This window comes from Bactrocera oleae, chromosome 2 (assembly GCF_042242935.1).
Source record: "Bactrocera oleae isolate idBacOlea1 chromosome 2, idBacOlea1, whole genome shotgun sequence".
Classification (NCBI taxonomy): Eukaryota; Metazoa; Arthropoda; class Insecta; order Diptera; family Tephritidae; genus Bactrocera; species Bactrocera oleae.
The window spans coordinates 71,774,910-71,796,460 of record NC_091536.1 but is presented as its reverse complement, the minus strand read 5'-3'; the positions used below and the strand labels follow the sequence as shown (position 1 = coordinate 71,796,460).

At 35.1% G+C, this 21,551-nt stretch overlaps 1 protein-coding gene across 2 annotated transcripts in view; it reads right to left on the bottom strand.

The window, feature by feature from the left end:
- Positions 1-320: 320 nt before the first annotated feature.
- The window catches only part of Kul (Kuzbanian-like), a 104,375-nt gene continuing 83,144 nt past the window's right edge, over positions 321-21,551 (bottom strand). The window contains exons 5-13 of one of the 2 annotated variants that reach the window (XM_036368101.2): positions 11,035-11,351; positions 9,644-10,841; positions 9,425-9,565; positions 8,296-8,420; positions 8,042-8,170; positions 7,082-7,800; positions 6,799-6,964; positions 6,230-6,302; positions 4,934-5,267 (exon numbers count right to left, since the gene is read on the bottom strand). In XM_036368101.2, coding sequence (XP_036223994.2) covers positions 5,080-5,267; positions 6,230-6,302; positions 6,799-6,964; positions 7,082-7,800; positions 8,042-8,170; positions 8,296-8,420; positions 9,425-9,565; positions 9,644-10,841; positions 11,035-11,351 — 3,056 coding nt within the window. In that variant the 3' untranslated portion in view covers positions 4,934-5,079. Of the gene's footprint in view, positions 5,268-6,229; positions 6,303-6,798; positions 6,965-7,081; positions 7,801-8,041; positions 8,171-8,295; positions 8,421-9,424; positions 9,566-9,643; positions 10,842-11,034; positions 11,352-21,551 lie in introns of both variants that reach the window. The other variant, XM_014235185.3, reaches the window with a different exon arrangement.

Sequence of the window (21,551 nt, the reverse complement as noted above, 5' to 3'; positions counted from 1 at the left end):
ACAGATTTTGAGCAGTACAGTGTATTTGAAGCTTGTTTAGTATTGCGAGCCTATTTGTGTATTTATAACAACGCAATTTTTAAAGTCTTTGAATATCATTACGTGTGAATACATGATGTCATAATACGTACTTATGTACACATGTATACTAAATTTTGTTGCAGTATCACTTTACTACTGTTATTAGTACATCCTTTTCAGCTGGATGAGCCGAAACTAATTTATGTACATATGTTCATTTGTGCACTATGGAGAAAAATCTCATTTTAAAGACTACTCGCGTAATTTTTTGTGGTCATTAATTAAACATTAAAAACAAATTTATATTTTTAATTGTATTTATTATTTTTTGTTGTAGTTTTTATTTATTATTAGTTTATCTTAAATCTATCTTTTTGTTTATTTATTTACTTTACATGTACGTTAGCTAGCTTCTTCACATTAAGCTAATTTATGGTGTGTATGTGTGTCAGTGTGTTAATTAAGTATAACTACATACATAAGTGTATGTTAAATATCTTCATTTATAGTAATTATAATAATAATAATATTTAAAATGTTTCACAGACACAAAATGATTAGGACATATTCGTCTTCGAGATTTCATTTTCAATACATTTCACTCGCATATATTTACAAATACTTCGCAATAATTCACATATACTAAAATAACAATGAAAGCATTACGTACATACATACATATACATATATGTATGTACCATATAGTATACATATGTTCCATATATATGTATATGTATGTAAGCTCAGTAATTTTTGTTGCCTGGCTTTAAATAAAATATTATTTCATAACTGTTTCATTAACATATCGTACATACATATACAACACATGAAAATATACTTAGAACTAACAAGTACATGTATGTACACTATGTATGCTAACTTTGCTGTACTTAAGTTTACGCTATTAATGCATTACATAATCTATTTTCACATATTTAATTGTAATTGACACAAAGATTCATAAGTCAGAATGAGTTCATTTATTTTTTTCCTGTTATATTTAACAAAAATAAAGTATCTAAGTTTGAAAATAACAATATTTTTTACTTTAATTCTCTTTTAATGAATTTTTAAAAGAAATTTGTGTGTAACTTCAAAAAGGAATATCTGTTAGTTTTTTGTTTGTAATAGCATTTGCATACGTTTAAATGTATGTGCTTGTGTGTACTTGAGTATTTAAATATATATATACCATATTTATGTATGTCTTTATACTAAAAGTATGTCTTTAAGTATATTTACTTATAAAAGAATGTCTAAACCTAATTATTACAAGTCATTTTTTGCTTTGCTCTTAACCAATAATAATATTCACTGGAGTGCAAATATAAATTACAATCACAAAAATATTTATATATAATTTATAAGGAGAAATCCTTCTTATTTTGCTTGCTTATTTGTTATGCTCATAGTAATTAATGAAGACATTATCGACGGACAAGTGCATTTGCGTTTTTTCGCTAAAAGCAAGAGAGTGCATTGGGGCTGCCATCGGTCAGGTCAGTCTGCTTGAGTTGAGAGGGGAAAGCATTTTCATAATATCTAAATAATATTTACATTTTTGTAAACAAAATATTATAGGAAAATTAGAAATTGTTTTAAAATATAAAAGAAAATCTGATAACATGTCAGTCTAAACACGGTTAAAGAAAATTACATAAGATTAAAAAAGTATCAGGATTGGAAAAAATCAGAGAGAATTTCGTTACTCTCACTTCGCTCACAGTAAATTTGCTAGTGTGATGTCACTTTAGATATATATTTTTTTATCATTAACTGAATATTTTGAGATTGGATAAGATTATTCGTAAGCAAACCTGGTTAGAAATTTTGTAAATAATAAAGTTAGAAGAAAGTTTCTAAAGAAAACTAATGTAATGTAATAGTAGGATACAAAGTATTGAAGAAGTACGATTCTAGTTCTTGGCTTATATTCTTTGAATTCAAAAACATATTTTAGGTGTTAAAATTATATTAAAATATAAAGTTTGTTCAAATAATATTTAAAAAAAAAAAACAATTTTATATCATATTTTCTAGTTATTTTGAAAACTGTATTGATTGAGTTTATTTTTAAATTGGATTTCAAGTTATGGATAAACTTAAAAAAAAAAAATCGAAATAGAAAAAAAAATTGAATAAGTAACGAAAATAAACTGGAATGAAAAAAATTTTGAAAGCTTTTGGTATCGTTTAAATGTTAAAAAAATATCGATAAACTACTAACATCAGTTGTCGATACTTTTTCTTCACTTTTTGTAAATAAATAATCAATATAAAAATAATAAGATTTTTGTAAAGATAATTTTCCAATAGGACAAATTTTGTTGTCGAAATACTTGAGGTATTGTTCAGACTTATGTGTTGATCGAATTCACTTTTCTATTTTTTCTCCAATATTTAGATTTAATTTTTGAATCTAATTTTAAACTAATTTTCTTAAGACTTTGAATTCGAAAACGTTTAACGCATATTTTTGTGTAAATTAATACAATCACAAGATATTGAAAAAATTATTTTTTTATGAAAAATCGTTAAAAAAGGGTGGATAATATGGGTATATTAAGGGGATCAGAATGAAATTAAAGTTGCTTGTTTCCTGACACAATTTAAAATCGATATTTTTTAAAGAAAATTATTTATCGATTACATTTCGTTGTCAGTTTGAAAAGAAGCAAAAACAGTTATAAAACAGCAATACTCTATATGAACTGGAAGCAACTTACATTCGGTAAACAATGTGCTGAGTTTTTCTACAAACATACATACATCCATTGACCGTTAATCACTATTAAATACAGATTAATTGCTTTGCGTAAAGCACTTTCGACCACCTTCCCACAGTACTCAAGCGCACATCTATTGCTTATAACTATTAACCCTTAACTAACTAGATTCTCCACATCGGACAACAATACCTCCAAGTCGGATGGCAGTTCGTGCTCCCCTTCCATACGCGCCAGACCAATGTGGCTGGATGCCACCGCCACAGATGGCAACGGCGGTGGATGGTAACTATGTTGCAGTTGTCTTATAGAGTTGGAACGTTTTTGTTGTTCCGAAGGGGCGGTGGCATTGGAATTGGCAGTGATGGCTAGTGATGGTGCTGCAGTGGATTGTGCGCTGCTACGACTACGTCGATGCTCGTGGCGTACGGGTGCGTGGTGACTACTGTGGCTGAGGTGGCTTGCGTGACTACCCTGACTGCTGTGACTGGACTGACTACCTGTGACGACTAGTTGATCCACATCGGTTATGCGACTGAAATTGCCAAGACCGCCATTTGTGTTGGCGGCGCTTGCATTTGCGCCACTGCTGGCAGCGGCACTTAGACTGGCACGTGGTATGTTGCTGAAGCTGGTGCGCGCAGCTGGTAGAGCCGCTGAGAAAGCGTGGCTAGCTGAGCTTTGGCTCGCGGACTTTGGCTGATGTTGGTAGGCGGTGCTGCTAGAGCTTCGTCGTAGTTGACGTTCCGTGGGCGCGGGCGTAACTACAGTGGCAGCGGCGTTGCTAGCGTGTGTAGAAGTGGTTGTGTTGGTGGTTGCGGTGGCTATGGAGTTTTGTGGATCATTCGAATAGGTACTGGGCTGATATGTGGCGACCGCATTATTGCTACGTAAATTCATATTGGAATTGCTGCGCCGCGTCGCTATAGGCGGATCCTTACCATTCTTTGCGGCGCTATTCAGCTTCAGATTCAGACTACTGCGTTTCTTTGATTTGGCTAGATGATTTTGATTTTGCGTTATTTGGCCAAGGTTTTGTGTGCTACCGAAATTGCGGCCCAAATTGGCTGCACTCGCCGTTCCCTGCTGCGCAGTACTGCTATCGCTTAGCTTGCGCGCGTTTTGATTGGAGGCAAATGGATTGTTGGCTGAAAAGGAATTAGAGCGACTGTAGTTGTGTGCGCGTTGCTTTTGCGGTATACCACCGACGGCGTGCGCATCGGACGTCAGCTTACCGCCACTTAAACTGGCAGTTTTGCTGGACACACTTGCGTTTGCCGATGTTGCCAAGATGTTGTTGGTCACTGCCGCCTCATTGTTGGAGGCCATGGCGGCGCGCATTTCGCCCGTCGCTGTGCTGCACTGCAGATTCTCATAGAACGGATTCTCCATTTTGGAGGGCATGGTTTTCGGATTGAGCGTCTCGTAGGTCGGTTCATTTAAGGTAAGTATTTGATTGTCTTCGTTATTATTACGGAGTAGCAGTGCAATGCGTTTGCATTTAACCTCGTCATTGCCACCGCTGCCCGAGTTCTTGCTACCCTCGCTATTTTGATTGCTGCTCTTGCGTTTGTTCTCGACGCCATTCGTACGTGTTTGCCGCTTAAGTTTGTTCGCTGCACCGCCAATTACATGCGTCTTCACTTTGGCGTTCTTGGAGAGTCGCAGCGCGAACTTAAATGGCGGTTTATATACAACTTGTAATTTCACTTTATCATTGACCAAATTCGTCACCGATTTGGACTTCTGCGGCGACTTTTGTACTAGACGTTCGGGCGTGGACTGCGACTTGCTCATCACTTTTCGTATTTTTGAAGAGTGTTCGATATGCGAAAGCGGTTGGACTACAATCGGCGATTCCAGCAGCCATTTCTGCACTTTACCGAAGGTATTGGTGTGCGCATTACCGCTGATGCTCGCCGCATCCTGTCCACAGCGCGATGAATAATCGATGATTTCTTTGTTGTGTTTCTTAAAACGCTTGCTCTTCGCTTTCACTTCGTTCTCCAACTTTGTGCCGCTGCCAGTGGCCGCAAGTGACGCGTTTAATGCTGCCGCAACAGGAGTGGACTTCAGCGCAGCCGCGCCGCCACCACTACCCACCCGATTTTTCTTAGTGCGCGTTGGTTTCACTGCCACCTCACCAACAGTGCCGTTAACAGCACCGCTAGCTGTTGTTGTTGCTGCTGTATTACTTGGCTTTCCATTGCGATTATGCGCGTGCGTTGCTTTCGCAGCCAAATCGCCTGTTTTCGAGGTCGTCGCTTTGCCGCCGCTGACCTTAGTTTTCCCAGCGCCTATGTTGCCACTACTGCCGCTCCTGTGCGCGCTCTTACTTTTGTTGGTGCGCTCGCCACGCACCTTTTTCTTGAACGGTACTTTTGTACGGACGGCCGTGTGCACGATTACGCCGTTGTTGTCGTCGGGTAGACGCACTGTTTCGGTGGTTGCGCTGTGTATGATGGTCACCGATTTTAGTTTCAAATTCGACCGCTTCGCCAACAGCTTCGTGCTGAGTATCTGTTTTGAGGGCGAATGAAATAAAATTTAAAGTAAATATTTTTAGTAAATCGTTCTTAAGTTCGTTGATGCCATTTTACAACATTTTGTTGTTTCTAATTTTCAAAATAATATATAAATTAAATGAACTGTTAAAAAAGTTCACCAAACAGTGCAAATGTGGTCACATATTTTTATTGTCAATAATGTAAAAATTATCAAAATTGTTACAAATTACACACATTTTTCTGACTTGTAAGTGAAAAAATGGTTTTTAATAATGATTTCCCTATTATTTTTTTTTTAAAACTGGCATATAAAGAAGAAACTTTAAAAACATTCGTAACACATTTTATTTCGTGAAAATTACGCCGGCTTCTTGAAAAAAAAAATCAATTCATAACGATAAACTCAATAATAGTAAAAAAAGAAAATATACCCATTTTAAAGAATATAGTACAATAATTTAAGCCTGTGAATATATCGCGACTAGATATTTTCAAGAAAATTTAATACAACGTTATCGTTATAAGTTATTAATAGAATTTATCGAAATTGCATCCGACTATCGTCGGTTGTCACCTTCATCAATTGGAATTGTATTTCGCTTAGAAAGTCGTACAAAAGGTGTAAAAGGGTTGAAAAAATCTTAATGGTGAATTTCGCAAACATCTTCCGTAGATAACTATATCCTCGGTCATTTATTATTATATAGGACTAAAAGTCGTGGAATTTTTTGCATTTAATGTTGTATAACATACATAAGAATGAGAACAAATACAGAATAGCATAAAATATACATACAAGTATATTATGTATGTAGATGAAGTGATGAAAACCATTTTTTTTTCTATAGTTTCCATAAATACTAAATATGTGACAAAAGCTTAATGATCTTATATTATATAATGCACATGTAACCTTGTATCACGATCTAGCGATAATTACCAGCAGTCTTAGATTATATAAGTACATGCACTTACTATTCTCGCGCAATTGCATTGCAATCTTCTCTTCATACTCGTCATTAAGCATTTTCGTTGCAACCTTCATGATCTTTGAAGATTGAAAAACAAATAATATTCAAATGTCATAAAATTTAGAACAAAATGAATGAAATAAAATTAAAACAAACATTTTTTGAAAATAATATAAGAAAATCTATAATAATTCTTTATGGATTACTTATAATTTTTTTAGATATTTGTTTAGAATTATGGTTTCATACTCCTTGCTTTTCGAAAATTGGCAACATTGCATGGATTTTGAAAGTTTGAAGGAGGAAGTGTAAGTAAGTTAATTTTTATTTGAAATTCTTTTCAAAATACTTTTACTTAAATCAGTTGAAAATTGCAGTCTAACCATTGCGAATGAAATAAGTGAATAGATAAGTATGTCACAAAAAAAAAAAAAAACTAAATTGGAGTTAAAGACATTCCGATGCTTATTATAACGAACTTTCATATGTTATATTCTTTTTTTGTCGTTACGTAATTATTTATACCATTATAATGTCGCATACTAAATCCTCAATAAAGTCTCGCCAACTTACCAGCAACACGAATACGCCCAATGCCGCCAACACAACGGTATACCAATTATGCTGTACCCATTTCTTAAATGTGGCAATACTCTCCTCCGACAACAGTAATTTACGTAGCGTAGCTAACGGTCCCGATGGATCAACTTCGCGACATTTTTGGAATACGTCACAATAGCTATGAGAATTAAAAATTAAAGAAGAGAAACAAAAAACGTTTAATACACTGCCATATATGTATACTCTGTACATATACCAGCACTGAAGCATACGTGGCATGTGGCACAACACTCACCCATTGTAATCGTTGCACGGCGTGCCCGGCTTCGCATACATATCCGGCACATCAAACGGCGGCTCATTCCATTCAAACGAACTGCGACAGGCATTACCTTCTCCGGGCAATTTACAACATAATTCGCACGATTTAATTTTGTCATCAGTCGGTCCCGGTATGCATTGGCATGACTCGAGGCCATAGGCCAAACAAATACTACCCGTACACTCACCCATATAACATACAAATTCTTTGTTGCATATCGTCTTATTCGGTTTGTTCACCGATGGCGGACACTCTGGTCCGAGACCGTTACAGAAGCTCGGATCGCGACAGCCGTTGTCATCGCGACACTTATCGCCGAATTTCAATTTACAATCACCCGTACAGCATGGACCCTGCGATGGACTGCACATGGCACGCGGTGTCAAAGTGCATGGCTTTTCGTCGATGCGCGGATGACGTGACATCGGGAAACAACATGTATCCTTGCAATCCTCCTCCCAACCGCAGTCGCACTGTTCGTCACCCTCCACCACGCCATTGCCGCAAATGGACGCCTGCGGTTCGGTAAAACAGCCTTTGGCGCTACGTGCTTTCGCATTTAGTACGGGTTCGATGGATTTTAGTGAACATGGCGAGAATTTGTTGTTGTTCTTTTTATCACCGGACGTGGCGCGCGCAAACATTATGAAATTACCATCCTCACCGCCGGGTGTGCACTGTTCCGGATCATGCTGGTCAGTGGGCAAGAATACAAAGGCATGAAATGTGTGTAGGTCATAAGTGAAATTAGTTACGAGTGCGGGAAGGAAAAAACAAATTTGATGGAAGTTTTTTGTTTTTGGCTTGAATTTTTTCTTTTAGGAAGTATTATTTTCTTCCTTGTTCAATTTAAATAAATAAAAAAATTTCCCTTTTTTTTAAGACTCTAAAAATTATTCTAATATCTAATCCACTTTAAAGCATTGAACTTACAGGTGATCCGAAATTATGACCGATTTCATGTGCTAATGTCACATGCGATACAGCTGGAGGAACATGTTTACCATAATTTAGTAGTGTGACAATCCCTGTGTTCAGTGACTTCAAAGAACCGCGATAGTGCTGAAAAGTAGAAGCAATTTGAGTAACTTTCATAAATACAAAATCTTTCTTGTTATATTTTCAAGTACAATTACTTTCTCCAATTTAACCTATCTACAATTTTATAAAATAATATTTTAACTTACGCCATTCTTCTCACATACGCCGCCGGCATTTTTAAGATCACCAGTCCACGCCAAACCCAAAGTTCCCATCTCGAAGTCTCGATATGTAAACATATATGCCAGGCAAAATGCGTCATAATCTTCCTCTGATGTAGTGAAATTCAAATAAAGCGATACAAGTTTTTGTGAGGATAAATTGAATTATGTTTTTTTAAAAATACTTAAATTTTAGAACTCGTAAATAGTGTATTCTTAAAGGATGATAATCATTTCGAAAATCTATAAGAATTTAATTTATGTATGAGAATTGCTTAAAACCTCACTTTAATACACTTAAATTACTGAATTAATACCCCTATTACGGTTTTCAAATTCACTCAGTTGAATTGAAGTTGATTAAATTTCAGATCAACCCAACAGCAACTACAATTCCTACTTTCCAGATTATTTTACGGTTTTTAGACAAATTCACAACTGTGAGACTCTCAGATCGATTTCCAAAATATAACTAGGCCTAGGGGAAGGAATTCAACTCATCATTTTCAAATAAAGCAATAAAAATATAGTACAACGTGTGTAAAATGATGTAGCAAATATTTGGACATATTTTGAAATAGAGTTGCCAACTATAAAATAAATTAATACTGAAAGTATTGCAAAATGTGTGAAAATATAAGGTATAAAGTATTTGGTAAGAATAAAACATATTTTGGAGTAGAGTTGGCAATCATTTATAATACTAAGACTGAAAATATCACAAAATGTGTGACAAGCATTGGGTATAGTATAGAATGCCGGAAATTTTTGGGGAGACATTAAAAAAAAATTTGAAATGGAGCTGCCACCTATCGATAAATTTAGCACTGAAAACATTATAAAAAGTTATCAAATAGAGGCGTTTAAGAAAGCCTTTATACTTATATTCAGAAAAGCTTTAAAAACATATATTTAAGACTATCATTTATAAGAAAGGGTTACCATCTGTTGAAAAAATAAATAAATCTGAGCTAAGCGTGACAAATTGTGTTTGCATCGAATGATATTCATGAAAGTTTTGTTTTTAAAAAAATTGGACCGTAACGAAAAATTATTTTCTATTGTATATTATCTAAATATATTGAATCATAATAGACACTTATTTCTAAATTACCTGAAAAGAGTTCCAAAAACTTTTCCACACCGTAATTGCCTGGAAATCGATAACTCGGATCCCTGATCGCATTCATATTATGCACCTTGATGCGCTTGATCATGAATGTTATATTATCTGGCTTGCCATCATTGTTGAAATCTGTTTCAAAATTTTTACAAATATGAAGAAAAGATACTAATCTATCTATATCTATTCCTATGCACACTCCCAACTCACCCGTATTCTTGTAGATCGAATTTGCGCGTTGCACGTGTCGCGTGATCGCCTCAATGCTAGCCTCGTCGGAGCCCATCTTCTGAAAAAATGTGTGATCGGCTTGCAGATATAGCATACACGTGATCTTGCGATCGTACATCGATTGTGCGCTATCCTTAGAATTTGTCTCGTACGCAGCATCACGACCACGCCCACTCAGCAAATTTGTCATCAACATGCTGTTAAAATGTGGATTTTGTGGATTCGGCACTAACATAATATCCGGATTATAATTATTCACAATGATATTCGGTTTCTTTGTGGCGCCATTTTTCGTTATGATCTCGACGTGTGTCTTATGACTGGGACGATCGTTGTTGTTGTTGGTGAACATGGTGGACCAATTCGTTTGAAAGAAATTGTTAGTGTCGAAACGATTATTTATGTTGTTGTCATTGTAATTATAGTTAACGCCATTATTGTTGTTTGCGTTGTTGTTGTTGCCACCGCCGTTGATGATAAAATCGTAAGGATATGAACGATTATTACTGCTGTTGCTGTTGTTATTATTGTTGTTGTTGTTTTTATTGCTGTAAGTGCTAACAATGATATTCTTGTGCTTGGCATAGGTTTTGCGCAAGCCATTGTTATTGTTACTGTTATTATTGTTATTATTGTTGTTGTAGTTAGTGTTGCTATTGCTATAACTATTGCCAGGATTGTAATTGTTCACAAGGATATTGCGATTCTGCACACCACCACCAGAAGTGGACGCATTCGCTACAATAAGGGACGGAACATAGGAGTTACTTCTCGTACTGTTGTTGTTGTTGTTACTGTTGTTATCACTATTGGCACTATTCACATTGCGCAGCAATTCGCCATATCTGTCGGATGTTTCTTTATCGACAGCGGCCACACTACGCCACGTTGTTGTTGTTGTAGTTGATTGCTGATATCTGTTTCGTTGCTGTTCCCTATTATAATTATACTCCCGGTTATTGTTATTGTTGTTAGTTACACTTTTCGTTGTAGTGATCTCTTCCCGATCTTGATCCCGATCTCCATCGCGATCCCGTTCGCGGTTCTTTCCGCGTTCTTGCTCTCGAAAGCGTCCACGGCTGCCGCCAGCCGCAAAAATGCTGAAATCGTCATTGTAGGGCACGTCCAAGTCCAATGGCAGCGGCGGATTTTGATGGTCATCGCTGGTTGTGACCAACTGCGTGCAGAGAAAAGATAAAAGAACGGAAGCGTATAAAATAAAATGTACAATCGATGAATGTCAATAGCATGAGTTGGGTCGTCGTCAACAATGCCAGCCCAATTATGCACAATTATGCTATATTGTTCTTTGTGTTGTTGCTAAGTAAATGAGTATTCGGGTAATTGGTTTTACTCTTTAAATTACATACCTCATCCGGCAGCCAACGCTTGTGACGCTCTAGCGACTTTGACGCTTCCGCTTTGGTGGTGACCGCTTTCCGTCGCTTCAGATCGTTCAGCAGCATGTCGCGCCGCAGTCGTTCACTGGCGCAGTGCTCGGCTGTCGCCGACTTGCGTATTTGCACATCGCTGACTTTGTAAATGACACTGTGCACACCCGATGCGGGCAAATTGCTTGAATAGCGATGCGCTGGCTCCACATAGTAGTGCTCACCGGCCGTTTCGATGGTGCCATCGAGCAGATTGTCGCTGGTGAGAATGGCATGCACATGCGAGTTCTCATCACCTGAAATGAAAGCAACACACATACATATAAGCATTTATTATAATTGTTATATATGGCTGTTAAGCATGTTAGGCCTTATGAAATAATTGCGTTCAGAGTGATTTAAACACATAGCTAAGTGAAACTATATGATTATTATAGTTTTAATACTCACGACCGCACCTAAAAAGTGTGGACAGGTTTACCAATCTCTTGTGTGCGACTAAAGGTTATTTATTTGGCGATACAAGGTGGTTGTAGTAATATTAATAGGTACATTTGCACATGTGATCATAAAAAGGTTAGTTCACACCAAATTTCCTTTTAATTCAATAGCCTTTTTCATATCTAAAAAAATGGCAAAATATGACTAGCTAAAATAACAAAATGCTTCTAAAACTCTAGCACAAATACAGTTATTTAATTTTGGCAATTAGCTTTAAAAAAATTTTTATGCCGAGACTGGAAGCACCCGCTTGGCATCAATGGATGTTGGTCCAATTTAACTATTCGCTACCAACTACAACGCAAGTATATGAAATATTAACACCGTGTGCTATTCAAAGAAGTGCCTACATAACGTTGGTCAGCTAGTCCATCGAGGGCTTTCATTAGCCTCTGAGATACAATACATTTGAACTTCGAATTTTCTAATATGTAGTTATTTATGGATTGATAAGCTTTAAAAAGTAATTGGATATTTAAAAATTAAAAATAAAAAACAAACTACAATATATTCTTAATATGGTTTTGATATACATATAATCGAAAGCTCCAATGTTAGTGTTAGATCTTAATCGTCCAAAGACAAAAGTTTGTGTGTGTCTTTTTTGTATTATTTCTTGACTCAAATCGACCTTTGGTTGAATAATTCTGTAATAAAAGAACTGAGTTTAACGCTATTGCAACAATCAGAATATCCAGAAAGAAACGTCAAAGACGTCAGATATATAGGTATAAATGATCAACGTGACAAGCTGCGTCGATTTAGCCTATAATATACTATAAGAAATGCATCTGTGAAGTGTTTTGTAGCTTAGGTGCAGCCGAAGTTAACGTTTTTTCTTGTCTTTGAGTAAAATTTCATATACAGCAATTTTTACTGAAATAATAGCTAAGTGGTTTCAGTACGCCAAGATTCCTTCGAAGTTAGCTGCGAAACGGATTCGTATTTTTTATAGCAAAATTTGTATATATAAGTATCTAGATTAATATCGAAAAGCACGAGTACTTTAGGAAGCTAAAAGTCTGCATGGTTTGCCGTTCATCTTTATTTTAAGGAAATAGTAAATTAGTTTAACAAATAAGTGTTTCTTAATCTCTTAACACTTCTTGACAATTGAATACTGCAAACAAAATGGCAACTCACACATTTTCGCTACACAATTTCACAATAAATCTTCAATTAAAAAATAGCTCAAAAATATTTACTTGAATCAATGCTAAATTACCCGTGGTTATAAATCCTTTTAATGAATTTTGAAAGTTACACCACAAAAATGAATGAATTTACAACCTAGACGATAGTATTCACACATACTCATACTAAATACACACCCAAGAGTGTGTATGGATGGGTACAATGAGAACTTTGCCGAAAAGAAATAGCCCGAGTATGAGGATGAGATTGTGTCAAAAGTTTCCGAAAACAATAATGAATTTATTAAGAGCGACAACCATAAGTGAGTGTGTAACGGCACATCAATGACAAGCACAAACAAGCAAACACTTGTAGGAAGTGTGTGTGTATGTGTATGCAAAGAGAGTAAAAATAAGGCATAAATACTCGTATATGAAGAGGTACAAGTACTTTGGGAGGACTCCTGCTCAAAAACTTCCTTCGGAACTTTGTTGTTCTTTACTTTGTTCGGCTTTGTAATTTTATTTTTAATTTTTAGAATTTTTGTTCTTTTCTTCGTACCTCTTGATTTTTCATTCACGTTGTTTAAGACTTTGTACCTGCTTGCTTGTTTGCAAAAGTATGTGTGTGTGTATGTGCGGTATAATTTTATGCGCCAGCTGCATAACCAAATAAATGAGGTAAGCTGGAAGTGGTGAGGAATGCGAATGTGGGGAATACTCCGAAAAATTTTTTCCAATTCCTATGGAAAGAAGCTTAAGAGCAAAAATTTTGCTATGACTAAATTATACAAAGACTGCCTGCTGGCGTGAGCCAGACTTGCTGACTCGTTGCTGTTAGCTGCTGCTTCTGCTGCAGTTGCCTTCACAACGAATGCGTTGCGCCATAATAGCGTTGGTTGGGAGAATATAAAGTCGAAAAAAATGAAGCTAGTTAGTTTGTGGGCACTCCATACTTACACCTCGGCCTGTCTATATGCATTAGGGTTGTTATTTAGTTTGTTGCTAAATTTTTGTGTACATTTTTTGTAAATTGAAAATATTGTTCCTTTTTTCAGCCGATTCTGCGATTATGTTATAGATTTCTACAGATTTAGTTTATATACAGCTTACACATAGTATAAACTCGACGAAAAGAGCACCAAATCTAGATACTTGATATGAAAAATTGTCGCGAGAAGAACAGAAATAAACGGTTGTAGGGTTACAGTAATACACGTAAAAAGGCAGATAACGATTTGTCACTTTATTACCCGCTAAATTTGACTAGATTTGAGCATTGAAGAAAATTAAAAATAAAAGCGATAACAGAGTCAAGTATATATGAGTTAAATGCAGCACTGCAGAGTTTATGGACACATCTTTAAGATGATAGCATTGCTTGAGTTCGACTGGCTATTCTTCAAGGCTTACCTTATATGCGAAATATTTTGAAGAATATGCTTAAATTTGGGGGCTATTGATACCAAAAAGAATAAGGAAAAACGTTAACTTTATTTTCACCGAAGCTATAATACCCTTCACAAATAAAATAGTTTCCATCCAAGAACTTGATTTGATCGGTCAGTTGGTATGGCAGCTATATGCCACACATAGTCCGATATAAATAATTTTTTGGATATTTTAACGTTATCTTAGACATTTAAGGTAGATTTTTCGACAAATACAAAAATTTGCCATAAAGGCACTTTTTTTGGTTTAGATCGTGTAGTTTGTTTGTCAACTATATGCTATAGTTGTCCGATATCGGCGGTTCCGGCAAGTGAGCAGTAACTTATAGAGAAAAAGACGTGTGCAAAATTTTAGATCGATATCTTAAAAACTGAGGAAGAGAAGACGGACATGAAGAACACCCCTAATAATCGTTCATACCAAGCATAGTCGATTACGGTATGCGTGCAAATGTGTGTGATATATGCATACAAAAATTGAAAACCAAGAAGGAGTGGTATGGCATAACGCGAAATTTCACAGGCATAAAGTTAGAAATTTGTGCATGGCGAACAGCTCGCTGCAAGCTGCCAGCCGGAAAATAGGAATTGGTAACTGATGAACTGCAGAACTGAAAAGCTGACTTAACTCACATTTCAGTGGGTAGGGAAATTTATGAATACGTGTGCGCGTATGTACATACAGAACGCACAGAAGCGAGTTGATTGCTAACAATGTGTGTATGAATGTGTGACAGTGTGTGTGTATATATTTGTTCAAACAGAAGTTGAATCAGCGCAGGATGCGTGAATGAATTGTCAGTCTCATAGGCAATGGCGCAAACAACGAGTTGAAAGCTTTGCGTTGAGCTTGAAGTGGAAGCGACATGATGAATGTATAGGTGTGTGTAGGTGCGTGTGGATTTGTGTGAAAAATTCCGATGAGTTAATAAACTTTTATTTGTTGTACGTGCCAGAAAGGTAGCAAATGTTATTATATCAACTAAAAATATTCGTTTTCCCCACCAGTTTACATCTACTCCTATATGTAAGTAGCACGCGCTATTGCGTGAACATCGCACATGTGGTGAAAAAGCGTTTTATTAAATCCAAGTTTGGCGAAAAATCGGATTTGCTTACGCGTTGTTAGGATTTATGCTATGTTGCGCCAAAATCGCTTCCAGCCGTGCAAAGTTGATGCTAGGCATGTTGCTAATTTGCCAGTTGCCTGCCTTTGCAAGGAGATATATACCATACATACCTATATATGTATGCGTGTGTGTGTATTGCGTCAAATTTGCAGCTTTGCTGCGTTCTTTGGAATTTTTGTTAGCCCCATTGCTGTGGTTGTTGCTCCGCTGCATGCATGCCAAAGCTGCTATGCGCACAACACAATCGCAACAACAGTGGAAACAAAGTAGGCATACAACACCAACAAAAATTACAATGAACACACAAAAATGGTAGTAACATACTAGAGCAGATGTACACACTCATGCGCACACAGGGAGAGAGATAAGGCAAAGAACATTCCTCAAATTGCTTGGCAGTCAGTGTGTTGCACAGATGAGTGAGCAGTGGCACAACTAAATTACATGCACACACAAACACGTATGGATGCATAGAAGAAATGTGTAATTGACGCAATAAAGCTGGCTGACAGCCACTTTAAGTAGACGGCAAAAATTGAGGCACTGTAGAGGAGGTGAGAATCGAAATTGCCACCGTAATGCTGTGCTATATCAGGCAGTGTGTCACATAAATTACTTGCCAACACAATGACTGGTATTTATTTTGCCTTTTACTTTTATTAAACATACAAACAAATATACATACATTCATAAATACATGCATATGTATATACATTAGGGTGATCGTTATTTTCCAATTCAATATAAACCGTGTCTAAATCATTTTACTTCCACATGTCTATAACATGGGATTTTTTGATATTTTACATTAAACAAGTAAACCTAGAACTTTGAAAAAATGATATTCTAGTACAAAATATTACGCTCTACAAAAAATTATTTTTTTAAAACTAAAGGAGTGGTAGAGGAGAAGTTATATGCAGTTTTAATTATACATCAAGTGTACTAACCATGTATATAGTACACCATGTCGTATGAGCAACAAAGAATTTATGAAGCACATGTGTGAGTGCTCAGTAAATTTGTTGAATAAGTTTAAAGGCGTATAACTTTTAAAATAAATAACTTTGAATTAGGGTATAATTTTACAAAGTTGCTAACTCACTTTCTTTGGATTTTTAGCTTTTATGGCAAAAGATAAAAAAACCCATGTTAAATATATGAGAAAAATAAAAAAAAGGTAGACTTCGGCAGCACGGAAGCTATAAAAGTCTTCACAAGTGAATTTTTTTTTAAGCACAGGGTATAAAAAACTTTTTCTTGAGTTCTATCGGTCAGTTTATATAGAAGCTAACTACATGCTACAGTTGTCCGTTATCTTCGATTCCGACATATGATTTTCTTCTTGGTGAGAAAAGAGAGTCTAGAAAATTTTAGGTCGTTAACTCAAAAACTGAAGGGCTAGTTAGTATATAAACAGACGGACTTAGCTCGTCACGTTGATCATTTGCATACTTTATGGGGTATCCGACTTTTTCTGTTGTGTGTTATAAACATCGTGGGTATTATAAATGACTTAGGCACGGTTTAAATTGAAAATAGAGATACGTTGGATCCGGTTTTTAGGGAAAAAATGAAACTTCAGGGAGCGCTTGCAAAAAAAAATTGACTTTGAAAATAGCTGACACTCTAATATACATGCATACATTTTTATTTACACGCATTTGCCTTCATTCATGTTATCATTCAGTTTATGCGCACGAATGTATTAATGTGGATATGTGTGTGTATACATATGTATATAATCCCCACTGTATATGTGCATATATGCGTGTGCACCACTCCTCACCACTTAAATATGCGCAGAAAGTTCACTTGCGTGAAAGTGTTTATGTAGCAAACAGTTATTTGCGTGATTTTTGTTGTTTTTCCAACTCCCCCGCCTCCACTCTCACTCTCTTTCTCTCGCACACTCTCACTAGGGTAAAGTAAAGATGCAAAATACGGCACAGAAAGTAAAAACAGCACAAACAACAAAGGGAAATGGAGGAAAAATACAAAAATGAAATAAAATACCCCTGAGCAGTAAAATTGAAAAGAACAAACGATGCGAAAGGACATTAAAAATGTATGATGCTCCAGACGCGCTTGACCTATACAAATAGCATTACAATTGACGTACGAAAACGCAAGGCATATCAACACAGATATGCACGCATGTATGTGCTGATGTGTGTAAACAACCTCGAAGAGACGAACTTGTGTGCCTTTAAATTTGCGAATAACCCAACAAACATATGTATGTATGTACAGTTACAAATAAACGAATATGCATACTTATGTGTGTATATGTTTAGCTGAATATGTGTGCATACATGTGCATGTTGGCTTTCCTTTTTGTACAGAAACTCAAGACATGAAACAATGACTGTGAAATGTTTTGACATAAAAATTGTCCTTCAACGATATTTGACAACAGGGTGATCCAAGTGAAACAGGCTTAGAACTTTAAAGATGCAAAACAATAAAAAATGATGTTTAATCAAATTTTTTAAGATTTATTTTTATTTAACCTTTATTTTTAATTATTAAATATATCTGAATAAAAAAAAATTTTGTTTTCTTAAACAATTATACCTTGATAACAATAGAAACCTATAAAATTCAAATATATTCTATATAAGTCCCGAATTTTTTCAATATTATTGTCAACTGTACCATTCAGAAAACATGTAGAACCATTTTTAACAAATATACATATATGGTACCTCAAAGTCTGTTTTAAAATTAAGACGTACCGAACCCCTAACACTCTTTTCTTACTCATATATTAGTTACCGTATAGACTTTAATCGTTTTTCAACTTTTGTAGACACCTTAACCTACTTGCAATCTATTTCAGCGTAACTACCTTCATTTTTTTTTGTTGGATTCTCTCAAAAAGTGGTATAATGTAGTTATTATATCTTAAAAGAGATATTTATTTCGATCCATATCGCATTCTTCAACCAATTTTTCCATCTTAAGGGTGATCAGAGTTGCAGATAATGAATTAAAAAATCATTGAATTAATTAACATTTAAGTTTTTTTTTTAAATCCCGAAAATTTTGATTAAAAATAATTTTAAAATTTTTATTGCTAAATAGCGGTTTGAAAAAAAACTGTTAATACGAAGTTTAAAATATGAGTTTCATGTTTGCTTACATTGTATTCTATCACTTTGAACTTGAGCTCGCACAGAGCTCTTTCAATTCTTAAATACATTTTTGAATTTAAAGAAAGAGTTTAATGGCGTCTCGCTTAGGTCAGCTATCTATTGGAACAAAGATAGTTAAAATTAAATCCAAAGCTAAAAAATATAATAGTTTCGTAAGAGTACTTCACGATTTTCAAGCAAAGCTGGCAGAACTTAAATAAAATTGTCAATGTCAACCGTAACTAACTTAATGACTGATGATTGTACCGAAGACTAATTCTTTAAACAATCGGCAAACATTTTCAAAAATATACTCGAGACAAATTTTTTTTAAGTATGTTTAATTAGTTGAAGAGAAAATTTCAACTGGTGGCAACCCTCCTTACTTTACCTCATAATTTTTATTGACTAAAGAGGTGGTAACCCACATAAAAAAATATTTTCAACTTTTTGTGAAACATCTTTAGTTTCATCTTTGGTTTTATATCATACATTTTTTTGACTAAAAATTTTGCAACAGGTGGCAGCTCTCTATCTACATTTAAAAAATAATAATAAATTCGATTGATTGAAATTGAAATTGTTAGCGCCGGGTTCGAATAATCACGTTCAAGACCTAGCAAAATATTCGTTTTCAACACTATTGATAAACATGCGTTGTTTTAATGATTTTTAAATTATTTCGGAACATTTTTTTACGAAATTGTACTTTTTCACTATTTTGATATGAAAATTAAAAAAAGTATAAAGGATTAAGCAAAGGATGTCTTTAAAGTCGCTCTATCTACATATCTCGCAGCGCTTAAGATTCATTGTGGCTTATAAATCTAAATTTGGTTCCACATATAGAAATAAATGTATTCTAACTTCCTTATACTATTTTATGACATCTACATAAAAATGTAGTATATGTACAATCATATCTATGTATTTATAACAATCTATTTATAGAAGAAAACGCAAACACATGTACGTGTAAACATAAACTTATACATATGTATAAGGAGAATTTATAAACCCAGCTGAAGTTTGCTGCTTAAAATATGAAATGGCTTAACTAAACACGGAAAAAATTATTTAGCATAAGACGACTTGAAAGCGTAGGCACACACCAGCACATGTGTGTGTGTGTATGCATAAGCATAAGCGCATAAATTTAAAAGCGAACTACGTTGCGTATACGTACTATTTTGCGGCAAACTATCCTTGTGTACCTATGCGTATACGCGACGTCACACGAAATGCTGTATGGGTATGTGTATGTGTATGTGGGTTTATTTGCACAAATATTTATTCGCACTTAGCGCCACGTTTGCATATAAATAATAATGTACGTGTTTATATATGTACCGTTAAAAGCAGCTAGTGCGCACTTTTACGAAAACGTAAATGTTTGTTTGTATCATACGCATACATTGCACACAATATTCACATACACACATATATATATAAACACAAGGGCGCATATGTATACGGTTTTTATGTATGTTTCTGTACACTTGAAACATGTGGACATTAATGTGGCAGGCACACTTCAATTCACCAACAACAATAGCAACGCAATGCCGAGTAGAATGTCGCCATGGCAGGAAATGGCAGACGTGGAGGAGGTGACATGACTGCTCAACTGAACAAAAGTGCACAACTAAGCGGCAGGACACAATCAACCGACTGGCAATGGCACATAAACACCAGCCGGCACAACAACAAACAGAATAAAAGCAGCAAAGAGAAATCGGAAAACCCCAAACGAAAGCGAATTAAAACAAAAGCAAACAATACGTAAAAGGAACAATAAAAAATTAAAAAAAAAGAAATATTACAAACAAGTAAAACTACAAGTATTACAGCAGTTATGCATATGCCAGCGCAGAGCTGTTCTACGTAGAAGAATATAAAACAAAAAAACGAAAACCTTGCGATTTTTAATATTCTCTGTCAAGGATAAATGCCGAGAAATTTTCATGCCCATTTAAAAGTAAAACAAAGTACGCGCTGCTAAAAATGTGCACAAATCTGACAACTGAAAAAACTTGCAGCAGCATTTTTTATGCAACAAAACAATAAAAACAATTTGCAACAACTAAAACTATAAAAGAGTTTTTTTCGTTATTTATTATATGCCAGCATAAAAGATGCAGTAAACTTTTACTGAATTTTCTATAAAAATGTGTTGCAGTCAACAGCGAAAGCGAGAGAGAACAAAACTCTTGTTAATGTCACCATTCAACGCTGGTCATCAGCCGCCAGTACCACACAAACTGGCTTATACGCGTCAATAATAAACCTTTTATTCGCACTTGAGAAGGTTTTAAGCTTAGTGGCAATGCAAGTGTAAATAAAAATGAAGGAATCTGTGCGCTGAGCAACTGACAGCTGGCGTAAGTGCAGCGCATTAAATGCAATGTACCTTTTTACAATCATTTTGTTGGTTATTTTATTATATGTGTATTGTACTTTTTAGTAAATAAAATGAAAAGTTCCGAAACTTGTGAAATTTTGTTGTTAGTTACAAAATATAACAAATATAAGTATGAACTGTAAAACTCTGCAGTTTTTCGAAAACGCTGAATTATGTATATACATATTTGAGCTTTCAAAGCTTTGTTTTTTGTGAGCCTAAAAAGTTGTGTGGGAATCTAATTGTTAATATTTATTGAATAAAGAAGCATTTAGTTATACATTTAAATAAAATCCAGAAAAAACATCAACTTCGACTGCACCGAAGCTATAATACCCTGCACAGGTACACTTATAGCAACTATATATGTATATGGCATGTTCTAACTAAATCTGAAAACGTAACCGACCAACAATTTGCATTCAACAGAAAATGTAAATTCATCGAATTTTAAAGAAATCGCAAATTATTATTTTTAAGCTATTGCATACCTTCTATCGCGGATTTTGAGCGCGGGGACTGAATCAAGAAGTTCCGTAACGTGAATAGACCTAACATCATCCCATTTTTGTTGCATACTTTTAGACGTATTTTAGCATATCTCAAGCGAAACAAATCAATTGAAGAGCAGGGTGATACAAAAATATTAATATTTAAGACACAATTTTTTTAATGGCAAATAAATATATGGAAGTTAATAAAAATTTAATTAATAAAAAATAAATTATTCAATATTCGGAGTC